Genomic DNA, 20,786 nt, shown 5'->3' with positions numbered 1-20,786 from the left:
AACAAAACTGACTTTCTTAGCCTAAATTTTCTCCTATAAAACTTTTGTCGCCTGATGAACTCCATGCCTCCTTTCAGTCTGAGGCAAGTCCAAAGTTTCTTTGCTTGCTTTTAATTTTGATCAGACTAATAGGTGATAGCCCATTCTGATGACTCATTGTAGGATAGAGATGACTGAGTTTTCAGATGCTATATCAGAGGAGCACAAGTACTGACAGGTTCTACCAGGCTGGAAAGTTTGTAGGTTCATATATTTAGAGCTGAAAGGCACTTTAGAGTTCACCTAATCTAGCACCTCATTTTCCAGATGAGAAAATTGAGGCCCAGAGAGTTTAAATGATTTCCTCAAAAATATGAAGGTAGTGAGTAACAGTGCCAAGATTTGAACTCAGATGCTCTGATTCAAAATCCCAAACTCTTTCTAATACACCATACTACTTCAGGTCCTCTTCCGTGGATCATGCTCACCACCAGGAGACTAACTTTGGCAATGAATGTTTTGGTCATGGTGACCCATGAAACAAAGAAAAATATGCAATGGCCCTCATGTCTATGCATTATGCAGCAATGGTGGCAGTAAAGCAGAAAAGGGACGTGGGGTGCCAAGAATAACCTAGATGTGACACTGTCGGTGAACATTAACTTTGCTGTTTATCCCCTAAATGTGGGATTTTTATTCAGGGACAAAAAAAACCATTAATAATGCTCATAGGGTTCAGCTAGGTGACGCAGTGGATAAAGCACCAGCCCCGGATTCAGGAGGACCTGAGTTCAAATCTGGCCTCAGACACTTGACACTTACTAGCTGTGTGACACTGGGCAAGTCACTTAACCCCCATTGCCCTGCAAAAAAAAAAGAAAGAAAGAATGAATGAACAGGCTGAAAAAATTTTTTAAAAAATAATGCTCATAGAACTGGAGGAACTGCATCATTATGATCTTGACCATATTGCTATGAATGAAAGTAGAATAAAAAAAAAAGTTTTTCCTAAGTGGAAGGCTGGCTTACTGGTTCTCCTTAGCAATGCAAATAAAGGAGTTGGCAGAGTTGATTTTAAGATGTGTCAAAAAAATATCATTTAATGGAACATCTGGACATATTGGATTGCAGAACTCATAATAAACATTTCCAAAAAGGCTACAGTGTAGATAATTGCAGCCTAGGTGCCAACATCTGTTGCAAAGGATGAAGGGGTAGAAAATCATAGCATTTCCAAATTAAATGATAACTGAGTTACAATCTACTGCAACCCAGGCTTGCAAAAGAATCTCCACTGCCATGCAGACTTAACAAGTGGTCATCTAGTCTCTACTTAACCACTAGTGAGAAGGAATCAACTACATCCTAGGACAGATCATTACACTTTTGGACAGCTCTGAATATTAGAAAAACAACTCTAAATGTATCTCTTTACAACTTCTCTCCACCCCTCCTAGTTCTGCCTTCTGGGACCAAGCAGATCAATTCAAGTGCCTATTCTACAGGACTGTCTTTCAAATGCTCAAAGGCAGTTAGCATCTTCTTTTGAGTCCTATCTTCTCCAGGTTAAACATCCCCAAATTGTACAATTGATGCACATAGGCATAGGCTCAAGCGCTTTCACTGACAAAATCTTTGTGAAAAAAACTAGATAAACTTCTATAGTCTCCATAAGTCTGGTCCTCAGAAAAATTATGAACTACTTTGATCGCTTCTCTATCCACCTTTTGGTACTAGCTTCATGTGCTCTCCATGTTCCACACATATTTCCTATGGGTATAGTTATATTCACATGAGCATAAGCTCAAAGTTTAATGAGGTATGAGAGAGTGATCAAAGATATATTATTAATAATGTATTGATATTTAATGAAAATGCCTTTGTTATGAATTAAGTATATCATCTGGCTGACTAGTAAAATGTAACTATCAGTGGGGGCTCATAAGTTATCTTCTTTTAAAGAAGATTCTGACCCACAAAAGACCTAGAACTTGGGTGGTCAACTAGGAGATTCGAAGTGAAAGGGACCTCATAGGCTTCACACACAAAACAGTGAATGACAAAATATCAGTAACTACTGATACACAAATCTATTTTCTCATTGCTACAAAATCTTTAACAGAACACTCTGGATATTACAGAAATCCTTAGTGAAAAGTATGAGCAGGGAAGAGGTAGATTTTCTCCAACAACATTCTACTGTCAATCACACATTTGCATGCATATAAATGGCTGAAAGGTGTGGCAAATGGAAGATCCTTCTGCCCTTATATTTTTATTATTAAAAAAGCATTTAACCTAAAAGAGTAAAATTGTACCTTAAAGGCTCTCTTCTCATAAGGTTTCTCACCTGTATATGTCAGACATGCAAAAGTACTTGAAAAAATGAGATAACTAAACTTCCTTCATATTGTTAATATCAAGTTTGGCATAAAACAGGGAAGTGTATGATCACCAAAGTGATGGATGGACGGATGTCCATTCTAAATAGAAGGTTCTTAACCTGAGGTCCATGGACTTGTTTTCTTAAATTAACATTTTGATAACTATTTCAATATCCCTATAGCAGGGAGGTCAGTGAGAAGGTTATCGCAGTAGTACAGGAAAGAGGTGACAAGGAGCTGAATTAAGGCGCTAGCTATATGAGTGGAGTAAAAAGGATGCATACAAGAGACATCATGAAGGTCGTGCCAACATACTATTAGGAGACACCTAATTTTTTCCAGAGCTAAGGCCCAGTAAGTGAGCTGTGCCCTAAGCTTGGCATAATAACAATCCTTTGTGCTCACCCTCTGCATGAAGACTGCTGCAACTAAATCACAAAACTGATGGTCCCTGAGCTTGGGCAAACATCAACAGGCCCAAACACAAAGCCCTGTTACACACAGACTTTTTGTCACTAGACAACCTTGCTTTGCTTTTGCTATATTGTACCTTACCACTGTTGCTATACTATACTGTTTGACTCTTTGTCTAGCTACAAGTAAATAATTCAAGGTTTAGCCACACTAAAGCAGGGCCCGGCACATGTGTCCTTGATTGTCATTTCCCTCACTTTGAAATCAAACTTCTCTTGATTCCTGATTCTCTTGTCTCTAGTTTGTCTCTGACCATCCATGAGGTAGAGGCCAGTTTGATCTACTGGGCAGTAGAAATGGTAAGATTAAGTAATGTGATCTAGATATTTAAGAGTGAGTAACAATGAGAAATGGAGGCCTACATGAAAGTTTTGAGCCTAAGTGACTAGTTTCTTCAAGCATACTAGTGCTATCAACAGTAACACAGAAGTTTGGGAAAGAGGAAGAGTTTGGGGGGAAAGTGAGTTCGGTTTTGGACATACTGAGTTTGAGATAACAATAGAACATCTGGTTCAACATATCCAGGAGACAATTAATGACATGAGCCTAGATTTTAGGAAAGAAACTTAGGTTAGGCATGTAGATCTAGGAGTCATATACATAGAGATAATAATTCATTAAAGTATTTAAATCTATGTATGAATATATCCATATATATGTGCATATACACATGTATGTGTGTGATGTGTGGATACATGCATGTGTGCACATACATAAATGTGGGTGTGTATATACTTATATGTATGTGTATATACATATATATATATACTTATACATACATACACCTCTGGTAGTGCTGTATAGTTAGGTAGGAAGTGTGAACACCACCATCTGGAACGAGTCGAAATTACAGGTGACCCAAAGGAAAAAAGTGGGTTTAAATTGACTGTAGGATGTTGCCAATGATCCCTTGCATCTCAGAAGTGTGGTTCTCTCTCCACCCCTGTGACTCCCCTCTCCCATTAGTAAGCACTTTCTCCAACCTCCCTTTTGGGGAAAAGATCCAAGTCAGCCATCCTTCATACCTCAGTGTGAGTATCCCACTCCCTGCCCCCACCCTTTTTCTGGGCTATCTTACCTCTTGAGGCTCTGAGCTCTTTGAGGGTGGGACCTGTCTTTCTTTGTACCTGATATATAGTAAGAACTTAATAAATGTTTGTTGACTTGACTTGTCATAAAATACATCATCCAGAACATCTACAACTGGAAAGGGAAGTTAGCTTCTCATGAATCCAGCATGAGAGAAAACAAATAGACAACTTGCTATATCAGGACCCCAGAGACACTAAAAAAGCTTTAAGAAGTCATCTAGTATATGAAGTGGACCTTCTATGGAGGATTTCTGAAAGACAGATAAAAACTGCAAAGGATAAGAAAGGGGGGTTGGTGGGAGTGGGAATGATCTTCTCTAGTAATGAAAATGCCCACATAAAGGAGATGTCTCTGGTTTGTCTCTGTACTCTGTGGCAACTGGTGGCACCATGGATAGTGTACCGGGACTGGAGTTAGAAAGACCTGAGTTCAAATCCTACCTCTGGACACTTCTTAGCTGTGTGACCCTGGGCAAGTGACGTAGCCCCTGTTTTCCTCATTTGTAAAATAGAGATAATGATAGCACCTACCATCCCAGAGTTGTTGTAAAAATTAACTGACATAATAATTGTAAAACATTTAACCTAGTACCTAGCACATAATTCATACTATATAAATGTTAGCTATTATTATTTGCAAATAGCTATTATTTTTCAAAATAAAATATAAATACATATAAGAGATACAAACAAAATATTGCATGAAATTGAGACAAAAGACCATTACTAACTCTTGTGAATGGGAATGGCTTCATGGTGGAATTGAGATTTTATCTGGACCTTAAAGGATGAATTGTATTTCAATTAACAGCAATGGAGGGAAAAAATGAGGAAGAGAGAATTTCAGGCATAGGGAATAATATGAGCAAAAGTAATTGATCAAAATGACCCAAGACATGTATGTCTAAGGACCATAAAGTAGTCATCTGGCTAGAATATAAATTATATGGGAAAGAATCCAGAAAAACAAGACTGGGAAGGTATCAGAGAGGGCTGTGGATACCAAGCTTTTAATTGGAAAGCAATAGGGAGTCACTGTAGGGTTATTATTCTTCTACTCAACAAGCATCTATTAATTGCCTACTTTGTGCCAGGCACTGCCCTAGAATGATGGGGATACAAAGATGAATACTAAGTCCCTGTCCTCAGAGAGCTGACATTCTCTTGGGGGGAAAAAAACACATGTAGACAACTAAGTAAATTCAAAATACACATGAAGTCATTTCAGGGGTGGAATACTAGCAGTTGGGAAGATCAAGACAGGTCTTAAAGGCAGCAAAATAATTTGTTGTTATTTGTCTTTTGTTCTTGAAGAGGACCATGACATTGGGGTGATGTCATGACTTTCAGTGAATTGGATTTAAGTGAGAGAGGGCTGTGCAAAGTCACAAACCTCACTCCTCCAGAGTCATCTGGGTCCAGTGGAAAGATATATATATCAGGACAACTGGAGATGGCCCTGGATGCTGTAGGGAACTGGGGTTAAGTGACTTGCCCATGGTCACACAGCTAAACAGTGTTTGAGACCAGATTTGAATTCACAAAAATGAATTTTCCTGCCTCCAACCCCAGCACTCTCTCCATTATACTACCTTGCTGCCTAATAAGAGCCTAGTATGTGCCAGACAATGTACTAGAATCTTGGGAAACATGGAGCTTGTATTCTGCTTCGGGGCAGGAAGGGGGAGAGAAGACAACACAATCATGAATTCCCGAGCAGGAAAGAACCTCAGAGGTCATCTAGTCAAACTCTCCACTTTGCAGGAAAGAAAACTCAGGCAGAGGAAGTGCCTTTGCAGACACCCGCTCATAGTGTGTGAGTGGTGCAGCTCCTGAGACTGAACCCGGCCATGATTCAAAGTCCTAGGCTCTTACTACTGGGCTTTGAGCTATCATCCATCACAGGGAGAAAGGCCAGTGACAGGAACCTACACTTTTACTGCTGAAAGGAACCTAAGAGAAGGAAGTGAGGTTGTTTAGGCCAGAGAAGGCAGAAGGTACACATGATGACTGTCTTCAAGTCTTTGTGGGGCTATCTCAGAAAAGGAATTATATCTGTTCTAGTTAGTCCCAGAGGATAGAATTAGAAGCAATGAATAAAAGTGATGGAAGCTGATTTCAGCTCAATATTAAAAGAAAAAAAAAAAAGACACACAAACCCAGAAACATTTAGAACTGTCCAAAAGTGGAGTGACCATCTTCATGAGTAGTTTTTTGACTTTAAATCAGGGATTCCTAGTCTGGGATATGTCAATCCCTAAGGGGAATCAGATAATATTTTGTTAAAAACTATACCACCCTACTGAAATCAATGTTTTCATCTTATTTCTTATATGAAGACACATAGTAAATTCTAGAATTTTTCACCTTTCATATTATATAGAGGGTAAAGCATTTCAGGACAGGCCAATGTAGGATTTCTCTCGTTCAACTAGGCATATTTCTTCCATTAGGTTTCTTTTGCTTTTGAAAAAGAAACTGGGGGCAGCTAGGTGGAGCAGTGGATAGAGCACTGGCCCTGGAGTCAGGAGGACCTGAGTTCAAATCCGGCCTCAGACACTTAACACTTACTAGCTGTGTAACCCTGGGCAAGTCACTTAACCCCAATTGCCTCACTAAGAAAAAAAAAGAAAAAGAAACTGGACATAACCTGGCTAATATGGAAATGTTTTACATGACTGCTCATGTATTGCTTATATTGAGTTCTTGGTGAGGGGAGGGAGGGAGGAAGAGAATTTGGAACACAAAGTTATTTTAAAAAGTGATGTCAGAAAAAGAAACTGAAGGTGGGAGAGACAAGCTGGAGGATTAGAGATGGGTTGACAAAAGAAAAATAAAAGAGTATAATGAAATAATTTTTTAAATGCACATGAGAAAACAAAAAGTCAGAAAGAATCAAAGACAAGCAGTATAGCTTTGAAAGTTACTAGCCAAATTTATTATGTATATCAAAAGAAAAGTAAATTATAGATAATTAGACTCACTCATTTTATTTGATTTTTGAATTCAAATATTTTTTAAATGAAAATGGGGGTCACTGAAAGGCAAGAGATTTTAGGAACAAAAAAAATAAAAATAAAACGTCAGGAGCCCCTTTTTGTTTTAAGAGCAAGAAAGGCCCTTAGGAATCAGCTGGTCCCGTGCCACCATTTTACAGATAAAGAAACCAAGGTTTCAGAATAAATGAAGTGACCTGTCCAGTATCATGCTTGGTTAAATGGTAGACCTAGAATCTTCTGAGTCTGGATCTAGAGCTTGTCACTGTATTTTGTTGCCTCTCTCTAATATGCTGTTGATGATAGGTCTCTCAATGGACTTCTTCCTTTGTCCAGGCTATCTCTTGGGAGTGTTTCCCCTCAGTCAGAGAGCTGGACAGGATGACCTCTGAAGTCCTTAAAATGTATAGTCTTTAATGCTGGAAGGAGCCTGCAAGGTCATCTATCAACCAACCTACAAGCATTCATTAAGTGCCTACTATGTGCCAAGGACTATACTAGGAACTCATGATTCAAAGACAACACACATCAATAAATATAAGAGATCTAAAATGAAGAGGAAGTGACTTCAAGAAGTATTATTAGGCTTGGACAGTATGGGTTCCAGAGTCAGGTGTTGGTGCTAATGACCAGGAGGTTCAAGAAAGGCCTGGTGTAGATGATGGTAACTGAGCTGGGCTTTGAAGGAAGCCAGAGATTCCAGTCTGGAGTGAAGAGGGAAGGCATTGCAGGAATGGAGCAGACATGGGAGCTGGAACAAAAAGGTCAGTTTGGCTGGAACTTAGAGCCCATGAAGGGGAATAAGGTGAGAAAGCCCTGGAAAGGTATGTGGAAGCTGGGCTGTGGAAGGCATTAAGTGCTAAGCCCTAAAGGCTTTGTATTGTATGTTATAGATAATGGGGAGCCAACAATGGTTTTGGATATGTATGGGATGGGGGATGGGGTGGTCATGTTCAGATCTCAGTTTTAGGAATATCAATTTAGCAGGTTTCTGATAGGACTTACCAACCAATTTTAATTAATTTAATTTTAATTTAAGTAGGAGATAAAAGAGGGGGGAGTGTAAAAAATAATAACAAGGCAAGAGAATCTCTGGCCTAGCAGAATTGGGCCAAGTCTCTGAGCCCTGAGGGGTTGGAGGGGGTAACTGGGTCACTGATCCCACCCCCACCATGACCAACATGGTCCTCCCTCCCTGCTCTGGGTGAGCTGGATGAGGTCAAACTTCCTGGTCATTCATATGGAGGGAAAACAGTTCCTATCCCTTCCTCCCTTTTCTTGAGGATTCTTCAGGGATTTGAATGGATCAACTTTAATGGGTTTATTATGCAATGATGAGCTCATGGATAAATGATTCCACCCGTCCACAATTATTCAGATGTAGGTCACAGCAAATTCTGCCTGAGCAGGAGAATCCAGAAGTTAATTAAGTGAGAATCAATGGCCAACCCTCCACCCAGCCTTCTGTCCCCCAAGTGGGGGAAAGGGCATGTTCTGCTGAGGAAGGAGTGTGGTCATGGTGGAGCACTGAGCACAGGCCCAGCCATTCTGCCCTCCATATACTCAGGGGCTGATTAGAAAATAAGTGCCCATTGGGAGATAGAGGATGAGCATGGAAGAGGCAGGCACATGGGCATGCTGCAGGAGCCAGGTTGGCCAGGCCCCTCATCCCAGGTACTGGGGCAGCAAAGGGCAGAAACAGATATTCCAAAGCCATTTCCTTGGGCCTTTTTGAGCTACTCTTCATCTGCAAAAGTGCTACTCATTTTCCAAGAGCAGGTGGGCATGAGTTACCCTGTACAACCTCCTCTTTCACCCAAGACACCTTGTGACCAATATCAGGCATCTGTGAGATGGCAGGGTGAGTGGACAGAAGCCTGGGCTTGTGGTCCGAGTGACCTGGGCTCATGGCACAGAAATCTAGAGGTCATTTAATCCTCTCATTTTGCTTCCTGACATAATGAAAAAAATAAAAGATCATAGGATTCCACCCCTACAGCTAGAAGGGGGTCTCAGATGTCATCTAGCCCAAATCATTTTCAGATGACAAGACTAAGACCAATAAAGGCTCATTCACATGTCTAAGTCTCCACAGACCTGGATTTGAGCTCAGGCTCCTGACTCAAAGTACAATGCTCTAAATCCAAAGTCTATGCCTTATACTGTGATGCCTTGGAAGTACCAGCATCTATTTGGAAAGCAGACTAACTATCATTCATAAAAGTGAAGTTTTCTTACAACTGCAACAATCCTAGCTAATATTTATAGAGTCCCTATTATGTGATTGGCACCTTGCTAAGTGCTTTACAGTTATTACCACATCTTGATCCTCACAGCAACCCTTTGAGGTAGATGCTATTATTATCCCTATTTTACAGGTGAGAAAACTGAAGCAGACAGAGCTTAAGTGACTTGCCCAGGAGCACACAGCTAGTAAGAATCTGAGGCTAGATTTGAATTCAGGTCTTCCTAATTCTCGGCCTGAAGCAATATCAACTGTACCACTTAGCTGCCAATTCTATGAACAGGGGTGGGAGGTGGGGGAGGTTCATCCCAAATACTGTTATGTTTTGTATTGTACAGGGCTATGTTTGTTTAAGGATCGCTATGTAGCAGAGTGCCATGATCTCAGCCTCTGGAGTGCAGAGGTGATGCCCTCAGCTCAGCTCTGCCTGGTGGGTGCTTGCCCTTCAAAGCTCTCCTCCTCCCTTCTCCCCCTCCCCAACTTAATTATAGCTTGCTGTGGTCGTGGGCTGCAGCAAGTTCATTTTCATTCCCTTTTGTTACCAATAAAAGCTCATTGTTCCCATCCCCAAACAGCCCCATCTCTCCCCTGACCCAACAAGCCCGCAGGACACAAGTAAATTGCCTCCTAACCAACTCATGACCTCTCCATCTTTTCATTAAGGCAAGTTGACTCTTAGAATTTTTAGGGCCTGGGCTACCCATGAGGAAATGAGGGACGAGCAACCCCCTTCTTACCCTGAGCCTTCTTCTTCCCTCTGCCCCCAAACTCCACTGGAGAGCTGGTCTCAGATAAGAAGCACCAGCATAGAGAAAATAAGGCTCATAGACCCTGGTGATAACTGGGTTCTCTGGGCTTCTACTCCTCATGGCATGATGACAGATCTGACTGCATAGCACACAGGAGGTCAAAGATTCAGGGCACTGTGGGTCCTTTTCTCAAATAAGAAAGCAGTCAGAGGGGGCAGCTAGGTGACGCAGTAGATAAAACACCAGTCCTGGATTCAGGAGGACCTGAGTTCAAATCTGGCCTCAGACACTTGACACTTACTAGCTGTGTGACCCTGGGCAAGTCACTTAACCCCCATTGCCCTGCCAAAAAAAGTAAAAGGAAGCAGTCAGAGCCTAACTCAGTCTTGAGATGCATTAAGAGAAGTATAGTATCCAAGGCTAGGGAAATGATAGCTTCCCCCATAGTCTGGCGTGGTCAGACCACATCTGTAGTATTGGGCATTTTTTAGGAAAAATAATGATAAGAAGCAGCTAGGTGGCACAGTGGATAAAGCACCAGCCCTGGATTCAGGAGGACCTGAGTTCAAATCTGGCCTCGGACGCTTCACACTTAATAGCTGTGTGACCCTGGGCAAGTCACTTAAACTTCATTGCCCTGCACCCCCAAAAAAAGAATAATGATAAACTAGAGAATGTTGAGATCAGGGGCAGCTAAGTGGCACAGTAGATAGAGTGCCAGGCATGAAGTCAGAAAGATCTGAGCTCAAATCTAGCCTCAGACACTAGCTGTGTGACCATGGGCAAGTCACTTAACCCTGTTTGTCTCAGTTTCCTCATCTGTAAAATGAGCTAGAGAAGGAAATGGTAGACCACTCCAGTATCAAGAAAACCCCAAATGGGGTCACAAATTGTTGTACCAGACTGAAATGACTGAACAACAAAGAGAGTACCCAGATCAGGGTATCCAAGGTGCTGAAGGGTCTGAAGACTGGGCTGTATGAAATTCCATTGAAGGAAATGAGGCTTTTTAGCCTCAGAGAAGAGAGTATGCAAGGGGACTATGATAGCTAACTTCAGGCATTTGAAGGACTTTTTTGTAGAAGAGAGAATACATTCATATTTTTGGCAGATCTAGGAGCATTGGGTGGAAGTTTCAAGGACACAGATTTAAGCTGGATGTAAAGAAACATTTCCTGATCATTAGAGATCTCTATAATGCTGTGAGAAGCCTCAAGAAAAAATGAATTCTCCCTCACTGGACATCTTCAAGAAAGGTACTTGTCACATAACATATAAAGTGAATTCTCTTTCAGATAAGGATTGGACTTGGTAACCTCTGAGTTCTCTTCTATTTCAGGGATTCTATAATATGAGGCAGTGTATACACATTCAGGACACAGTGGAAAGACAACTGGATTTATGTGATGTGTCTCTGTCACTAGCTCCCTTGTGCCTCAGTTTCCCTGTTTGTAAATTAAGAGGGTTGGACTATATGACCTTTTTGGTCCATTCCATTTTTAAGGATGTATCTGCACTGGGAATCAGGACGTTCTATTCTCAGATCTTATATTAATTACTTTAACTCCTCTGGACTTTGCCACCATGACTCAAACTTCTTCCTCCGTCCCTGTGGGACAGAGTGGTAAATTCTTCTGGGAATATCCATTTTGGGGAAGAGCCCAGACAAAATCATCCCTCATTCTCAGGACTTTGCCACCTTGCCTCTCCTTGCCCCTTTTCAGCGCACCCCTTTATATTTTGTTTTCCCTCATTAGAATATAATCTTCTTGAAGGCAGGGGCTGTCTATCTTTTTTGTTTGTATTCGTATCTACCATTTAGCACAGTGCCTAGTATCTTATAAGTTCTTAATAAAGGCTTGCTGACTGGCCTCATTACCTGCCTGACATAGGTGTCACTCAACCTCTTGTCTTTGTTTTCTCACCTTTAGAATTAGTAGAAGGCTAGCCTGGATGAAGCCTCAAGTGTTGTCCAGCTCTAAGGGACTACACTAAGTATTAGCTGATATATGTAGGGTGGATTAAGAAAGATCACTCTGGGCTGAAAAGTTGTCACAGAAGAGATGGAACCAGAATTGGTTCTTTAAAATGAATATGATTGTCTTTTGTTGAAGAAAAGAACTGGAAACAAAGGAGTTACTGTGCTAAGACTACAAAGAAAGAAGCAAGGCAAAAGACTGTCCCTGCCCTCAAGAAGTTCACAGTCTGATGAGGAAGACAACGTGGGCACATATATACCTATATACATACATATATGTGTATATGTGTATATATGTATGCATGTGTGCATGTATTTGTGGAGAGAGAGAGAGAGAGAGAGAGAGAGAGAGAGAGAGAGAGAGAGAGAGAGAGAGAGAAATAAAAGAGGGAAGACACTAGGATTAAGGGGGATTGGAATAGGCTAACTGTAGGAGCTGTTGAATGGAAAGTGGCTGAGCAAACAATAGTATTTATATATAATGGAGTAAGAAATGACAAAAGGGAGAGATTCTGAGAAATCTGGGAAGATTTGTGTAAACTAATGAGTAAAGTGAGCAGAAGCAAGCAAACAATTTCTTTAATGGATAGATCATTGAAAAGGAAAAAGATGAAAAGACTCTATTTGATGCAATGCCCAGTCATGACTCCAGAAGACTGATGATGAAGCTCCCTCCTCTTGGCAGAAAGATGCTAGACTTAGAAATGCAGAAGGAGATGTGTATTTTCAGAAACAGATAATGTATCATTTTGGTTTTCTTCTCTGTACTTAGGTGTTACAAGAGAAAGCTTTTATAGGGGGGTGGGAAGGGATGCTATGGGAGCAAAGTAGCTTAGTGGTAGTGAGATCAATAAAAAAGAGCATCAATGAAATGTTAAAAACACACAGAAAGGGGCAGCTAGGTGGCGCAGTGGATAGAGCACCGGCCCTGGAGTCAGGAGTACCTGAGTTCAGGTCCGGCCTCAGACACTTAACACTTACTAGCTGTGTGACCCTGAGCAAGTCACTTAACCCCAATTGCCTCACTAAAAAAAAACAAAACAAAACAGAAGAACATAGAAGGAAGTTTAAAATGGGACCCAGAGAAGCAGGGTAGAGTTGCAACTAACAAGTAACTATCAATCTATCTACCTGCTTACCTACATATCTATCTACCTACCTATTACTATTAACCTACCTACATTTCCATCTACTTACCTACATATGTAGCTACCTACCTATCTACCTATTTATCTATCTGACTTCTTACATATCTTCCTACCAACTTATATATCTCTCTACCTCTCTATCTACCTACCTACTTACCTATCTTTCTTTTTATGTACTTAAAAAAATAAGTTGAATATAACAGAAACTCATGGTGTCTCTTTCTGTTTCTCACATGAGGAATGTTCACGTTCATGTTTGTTCTTATTTGTCAAGAGTGCAATAATAAAAAAGAAAATTCATGTGGTTTGTAGAGGCAGAGTACTCAACTTGCACACACCCTCATTCCTTCCATTCTCCCCTGCTTGAAACTTTGCCACAGCTGGTAGGACTAGGTAACAACTCTCTAATCAGTAAATATTGCAAGACACATTCAACATCCCGTCACTGAGGGAATCCTATACTTTGTAGCTTCCAGTTCGTGATTAGTCTTTGGGTCCTTCAAAGGAGATTATTCCATTTATTAATGGAAAAACACCATACAGATGTAAGAAATGATGATTATTACTGAACAGGAACAGCCAAATTGCCAGCGATGGCAATAGCGTAGTTGCCTGGTTCACCACTGGGTGGAAGCATTTCTGTAAAAGCAGGCCTGGACCAGGGTGCCTTGAAAGGGCACAAGGGGCAAACTTGGCTTCAGCTTTTGTTTGAATGACAAAGTTGACCCCTCTGCTACTATCCTATCCAAACTCTAGCTCTTTCAGGAAGACCTCCACTGTTCTGGAATAGGGGCAGGGTTCTTTTCACACAGTAGATCTCGTACGTCAATATTTAATGAGTCAATCAGACTCATGCTTTAACATTTCAGAAAGTATTTCTAGGGGCAGCTAGGTGGTACAGTGGATAAAGCACCGGCCCTGGATTCAGGAGGACCTGAGCTCAAATCCAGCCTCAGACAGTTGACACTAGCTGTGTGACCTTAGGCAAGTCACTTAACCCTTATTGTCCCACAAAAAAAAGAAAAAAGAAATTATATTGGCCAAATGGCCCCAAAGAAAAGATAACAGAAAGCATTTCCACACAGTAAGGCATAATGAGGAGAAGGAAATAGGCCTCCCAATTTAGGGATAAAACCCTGTAAATATGGAATCAGGAACCTAGGTCCTCTTTCAGTTTGGACAAGTCAGTTCATTTCAGAATCACAAAATCTCAGAACTTTGCACTGTGCCCCTCTACAATGTAACCAACAAGTGGTGACCCAGCCTCTGCTGAAAGACCACCCATGATAGGAAGTTCTGAAACCTCCCTATATATCCCATTCTACCTTTTTCTCTAATTCTTAGGAAGATTTTTTTCCAGATTAGCCTCTCTGTAATTACTACACATTACTCCTTGCTACCTACAGCTTTCCTTCTGTTGGGCAGTCAGATAGCATTGATTAAATACTTGTTAGCATTAAGGAGGACTAGGAAAGACTTCCTGCAGAAAGTGGGACTTTAGTTGAGACTTGAAGGGGGCCAGGAAAGCCAGGAGATAGACATGAGAAGAGAGAGAATTCCAGGCATGGGAGACAGCCAGGGAAAATGCTCAGTCAGGAGACTCTGGCTAAATATTACCACTTCCTTGAACTTACTTTATTTGGTATAGTCTTCAATCCTCTCATCATCCCGATTGCCCTCCTCTGGATGATTTCTATTTTTCAACATAGGTCCTAAAATATGGCACCCATAGCTGAACATAATACTCCATACGTGCTCTGACCAGGGTGGATTACAGTGGGGTTCTTGGTTCCTTCATTCTTTTTTAAATTTTTTATCTATCTATCTATCTATTTTGCAAGGCAATGAGGGTTAAGTGACTTGCCCAGGGTCAGTAAGCAGCCCCATTATCTGGAATGCAACATGACTTCCCATACTCCCAAACCCCCAGTAAGTGTCAAGTGTCTGAAGCTGAATTTGAACTCAAGTCCTCCTGAATCCAGGGCCAGTGCTTTATCCACTGCGCCACCTAGCTGCCCCAGTTCCTCCATTCTTGACACCGTGCCCTTATTAATTCAGTTTAACAAAAGAATTAGCATTTTGGGGGCTGCCATATCACTCTGTTCAATCATATTAAGCTTGTGGTTCATTCAGATTTCCAGATCTTTTTTCATAAATTCTATTTTCTAAACATACCTTTTTTATCCTATGCTTCTTCAGTTGCTTTCTTTCAGTTACATTTTATCTCTATTAAATTTCATCTTTTTAGATTTAGCCTATCATTCTAGCCTATTAAGAGCTTCTAGGAACCTACTTCTGTCAACAGTCATGCTCAATATCCTTTCCAGCTTTGTGTCATCTCAATTTGGTCACCTGTAAAGTAAAGGACTTGCACCAGATGATTTTAAGGGACCTTCCACCTCTAAAACACTTTGATAGTAGGGAGTAAAAAAAAAATACTTGTTGTCCTTTCTTTAGTGTGCCTTGATGTCTAAGAATAACAATGAAACAGAAGTCAGAAAACAAAGGATATATTGATAACATGGTTAGGAAGGGTTAGTCATATAAAATAGTAAGCAGCCCCATTATCTGGAATGCAACATGACTTCCCATACTCCCAAACCCCCAGAAGGATGGAAGGATTTCAATTTCTTAAAACATATTTTCTACCTTGTTTTTTTTACCACAAGAGTTATTTAGGGAGCACGTGTCACCTAAAGCCTGCTAGAATCTTCCTGCAACCTTCCAACATCCAGGACCCTGAATGCTTCATCTGATTGAAATCCCAGAGCTCTAATCCAAGAGGTACCATTGATTCTAGTCTAGCTAACTAATTGGGGAAGGTTCCCAGCCCCAATCTCACTGCCATTTCCAAAGCTTTCCAAAAGGAAGAAGTTTTACCCTCTGAATGTGTCTAGAGAAAGAAGTCTTTTCTTCCTAGGTTCTTCAGTTGAGACATGGTTAGGGAGGTGAGGCTCTGATGCCTGAAAAAGAAAGGAAGAAGCATAAGGATGATAAGAATTATTGCTGTCACACAAAGAATTAGAGTTGGAGGGACCCTTGGAGATGATCTGGTCTAAACCCCTCACTTTATAGATGAGGAAACTGAGACCTTGCAAATGAAGCAGCTGGTTCATAAAATCATAGGAATGTCTAAGTCCAACCCCTTCATTTTACAATTGTGGAAATTGAGTCCCATAGAAGTCAAGTGGATTGTCAAAGGTCACTCAGCAAGAATTAGAGTTGGGGATTCCTGACGCCAACTCTAACATTCTACTTACTTACCTGGCTGGGATGAGTCTTGGTTCCTGTCATACATCTTTTTTGGCTATCCCTGTTTTGAGGGCACATTAAAATGGTCTCCATTTAACATATGGAAAAATAAAGCCCTAACACATGACTAAGTGACTAACTAATGTCGAGGATAAGCTAAAAATTGACTTCCTGGGACCTTATAAGTTTATGTCATATACTGGCAAGGTGTGATTTTCCCTGTGGGATGTCTATTTGAAAATAACTTATGTCTTTGTAATTAGCTCAAAACCCCCTTTCAATAAGGTGAATAAACAAAGTCTGTAGTGCATTTATTCAAGATCACTATTCATACTTGGTGGGAAAGAAAAGGATGTCTGTAAAGAACACATTTCCTAGTTCTCCCTCTGATACAGAAGAGAGTCACTGAGCCAAATTTCTTCCAAAGACCAAGGAATCAAGCAGTAGCAGATTTAGTTAAGGAGGGACTCATCTGTCGCCAATAGAGAAGCAGCCTGGATACAGGCAGGCCAAGGGAAGAGAACTGCAGACAAGGAAGTCATGAAGGAGATGGAGAAGAATGCCAATATGAGCATTGAACTAAATGATCTCTAAGGCGTCCTCTTGTTCTAACATTCTCCAAGCCAATGAGGTTCAAGAAAGGTAAAGATAAAGCCTACAGAATGAGATACATTTTTAGATGTGGCCAACATAGGTATTTGTTTTACTGGACTGTGATCTTTGTTTTCTTTTGTTCCCCCCCAGTGGGGGAAAGTAGTAGAAAGGGAAAAAAATGCTTAATAACTTAAAAAATAAAATTTCAGCTATAAAACGGTTTAGATAAGGTTTGTAGTTGACAGATGCATAAAGACAAATGTAGGGAAGTAAATGACATATGGCACAGTCCCCAGCCTCTGGAGAATAACAACATTGGAGGTCCACAGACCTCACCCCAATTCTTCCCTAAGGGCCCCAGGCAGAGGCAGATTTAAGAACAGGAGAGAGTATTGCCAGGGTTGGCCTAGTGGTGCTTTATTGTGAACTTTTGTCTTTATCTGCTTCATCTCCTACCCCTATCCTACCCAGAATGCCTCTCCTATGAGCTTACTTATCTGGGAATATCAAAGTAGCTTCTCCCACAGGCCCCAAGTGTTACAGTATCATAGTTGAACTAGATGGTCTCTTAGATCTGAGAGGGAACTTAGAGGCCATTTAGTCTAACTTCCTCATTCTACAGATGAGGAACTGAGGCTAAGAATAGTTATGTAACTTGTCCAAGGTCACACAAATAGTAACTAGCAAGGCTGGGATACTGAACCCAGGCTCTTTAACTCTAAATTCAGCACAATTTCTACTGTAACATCTTGCCCTTAGAACTAATAGTACAAATGCTCAAGCAACAGTGAAAATCAGAAAGGGAAAGAAAAATAGATAAAAACAGGGAGGAAGAGGGAGACAAAGACAGAGAGATAGAGACAGAAAGAGAAGAAGGGAGGGAGTGACAGAGACACAGTGGGGAGAGAAGAAAGAGAGACAGAAAAGTAGAGCGGGAGAAACACAAGAAGAAGGGGAAGCAGAGAAAGAGAGAGAAGAAGAAGAAAGGGGGAGACAGAGACAGAGGTAGAGGCAGAGAGGAGGGGGGCAGCTAGGTGGCGCAGTGGATAAGACACTGGCCTTGGATTCAGGAGTACCTGAGTTCAAATCCGGCTTCAGACACTTAACACTTACTAGCTGTGTGACTCTGGGCAAGTCACTTAACCCCCATTGCCCTGCAAAAAAAAATTTAAAAAAATAAAAAAATAAATGAATTAGAGGCAGAGAGGAGGGAGAGACAAAAACACAGTAGGGAGGGGAGGGAAAAAGAAGTAGAAATGAAGAAACAAAGAGAGGGGAGAGAGAGTGAGAGAGAGAGAGAGAGCAAGAGAGACTGACAGACAGACAGAGACAAAGACAGGGACAGAGACAGAGTGAGAGAGCAAGAGAGCGAGTGAGAGAGTGAGGGAATGAGAGTGAGAGAGCAAGAGAGATAGAGACACAGAGAGAGATTGAACTTGTAAATAAACCGTTAAAACTTTCTACAGAGAGATCTCTGAAGCAGCGCTTTGTGTTCCTTCCCCAAACCTGCCAATTGTATTAAATAAATCCTTCCTTCCTTGCTGGGCATAGAAAACCAAATTCTATTAAGTAGTAGAAGTAACATAGCCGAGGGAAGGGAGTGGGGAAGAGCGGAGGGGGCCCAGAGGTAATTGTGAAAATGTACTAGTCTGCCTATTGGGTACTGACTGTGTCCTTACTGCCTAACTCCCAGAGTTCAAGTCCATTAATAAAACTGCCCCCGTCATGTGCAATCTGCCCTCCCATCCCTCTGCATGAAGGAAGTTGACATGTTAATGTTTGCATGCTGGTCAGCCGGAGTAGAGCCTTCATTAGATTTTAGAAAGCTCTTCTCCCTGGCCAGGCCTCTGGTCTGGCTTCGATTGAATTACCAAGCTAAACAGAACAGGAAGGAACTGCTCCCCTAATTCTGTTTGATAGCTCTCTTTATCATTTTCAGTTGCCAGACTGAATGTAGCTGGCCTCCCTTGCCTTGAGAAGGGGTCACAAGTGGGTACTTTCTGGCTCCAGAGAGGAGGAAGTCACTGTCTGTGCAGGATGGGGACCAGCACTGAGACCCATCTGAGGCCTCTGGAGTCCTCTTGTTCCCGGCGATGCCTTTTGTAGTTGGTGTCTGAGGGGGAGAGGGGAGGAGGAGGAGGGAGGCAAGGAGCTGAGCTTAGAACCCCGAAGCAGGGGGCTTGGAAGAAGTGACCTAAGTAGCTGCAGAAGACCTGTCAGAGGGGATTGTATTGGCCACAATTTGGCTAATTGAATGACAGCTTATTTGTATAAAATAAGGTTTAAGTTCTCCCTCTGATCTTCAAAAACCTCAGGCCAGGCAAGGCCGCCCGATGCAGTGCAAAGAAGGGCTGGGTTTGGAATCAGAGTTTGCCAGCATCCACTTTGCCACTGACTACCATTGAGGCCTCAGTTTCCTCATTTTTAAATAAAGGCCTTCGAGACCCCGTGCAGACCAAGATCTATGAGGCTATGATCCTACCTGGATCCCAGTTTCTTCATCTGTAAAATGAAGGCAGTCGGCCCATGTGCCCTTTAAATTCTAGCTCTCAATCTGATTGTACACTACATGGCAATTTGAAGGAACAAGAGGTGCTGGGTGGTGGGGTAGGGTGGGAAAACACTAGACCTGGAGCTAGACTGCCTGGATTTCAGTCTCGGTTCTGCCATACAATTTCTGCAAATCACTCAGAGACCTCAGTTTCCTCATCTGTAAAATGGAGATAATAATAATAATAAGTATAGCATATACCTCAAAAAATTATTGTCAAGTAAGTCATAGGAAAGGTGGTCAGAGGGTGCAGTGAATAGAACATGGAGCCTGGAGTCAGGAAGGCTCATTTTCATGAGTTCAAATATGGCCTCAAATACTAGCTGTATGACCCTGGGCAAGTCACTTAACCCTGTTCGCCTCAGTTTCCTCATCTGTAAAAGGGAGAGAAGGAAATGGTCAACCATTCCAATATCTTTGCCAAGAAAACCCTAAATGGGATCACCAAGAGTCTGACGAGACTGAACAACAACAGCAAATCCTTGGAAGACCACAAAACCTGCTTAAATGGATGTAACCTGCTATTAATATTAGGGAAATGGGGGATGGGGCTTGAGCCAAGGTGGGAGGTGTGTCAGAGAGGGAGCTCCAAGGTCAGCTCACCAGGAGATTGGGTTTTTATTTGGGGCCATTCTCTCTAATTCTCAGGGATTAAGGGCTCCTTGTCTGGGTAATTGTCTTGTGTTTAATTAGGGTTATTGAAAGCTCTTTTCCTAATTTACTTTCAGATCCTCAAATGACTGCTTAGGAAAGATCACATCAATGCTACAAGATGATGGTCCCCGGAAAGAACTCTTTGGGGGTCGATTTCTGGAACTAATTACAGGCCTAGAGCCTTCTCTCTCTTTGATTCGGTTTCCAATCCTTTGCTTTCTCTTTGCCTGCCTAGCCTTCCTCCCAGGTTCTTTTTCTTCAAGTCCTTGAGCTAATTTGGGGGAAGTCAGCAGTCAAAAACAGAGAGAGGCTCAGTGACATGGACTTCAGTCAAAGCTATTAAAGTCCTAATCAGCCTATAAATTTATTTTACAGCAAACTGGGAGCATTTAGGCTGGGAGCTGAGGTGCATTTGAAAAGCTAATCAGAAAAAAGAAACACATAAAAGGCCCTCAAATTCCCAAAGATCCTATTGTTGCTAACTAGGGAAGTATTAACTTTATGGGTTGTTTTGTTCAAAAGATTAAAAAAAAAGACAGCCACCCCCAAAATACAACACAAGAGCATGAGAGCTTGAGGAGGGAGGGAGAGAGGAAAGGGGTACAAGCTTGTTTTGTTCTCTACTAATTCAATTATTCAAGTTGGGTGGGAACTTTTCTCTGGGCTAGGGTGGGCTAGGAGAATAGCCTTG

The 20,786-nt window shown here is 41.5% G+C and overlaps 1 protein-coding gene across 1 annotated transcript in view; it reads right to left on the bottom strand.

The window, feature by feature from the left end:
- LOC122739671 (heparan-alpha-glucosaminide N-acetyltransferase-like) overlaps positions 1-20,786 on the bottom strand; it is a 383,950-nt gene that overhangs the window by 204,693 nt on the left and 158,471 nt on the right. The window contains exon 7 of the mRNA XM_043981320.1: positions 15,925-16,007. Coding sequence (XP_043837255.1) covers positions 15,925-16,007 — 83 coding nt within the window. The remainder of the gene's footprint in view (positions 1-15,924; positions 16,008-20,786) is intronic.

The sequence above is a fragment of the Dromiciops gliroides genome, chromosome 2 (genome assembly GCF_019393635.1).
Source record: "Dromiciops gliroides isolate mDroGli1 chromosome 2, mDroGli1.pri, whole genome shotgun sequence".
Classification (NCBI taxonomy): Eukaryota; Metazoa; Chordata; class Mammalia; order Microbiotheria; family Microbiotheriidae; genus Dromiciops; species Dromiciops gliroides.
Note: the sequence above shows the minus strand (reverse complement) of the source record. Positions and strands in the feature narration are given on the sequence as shown.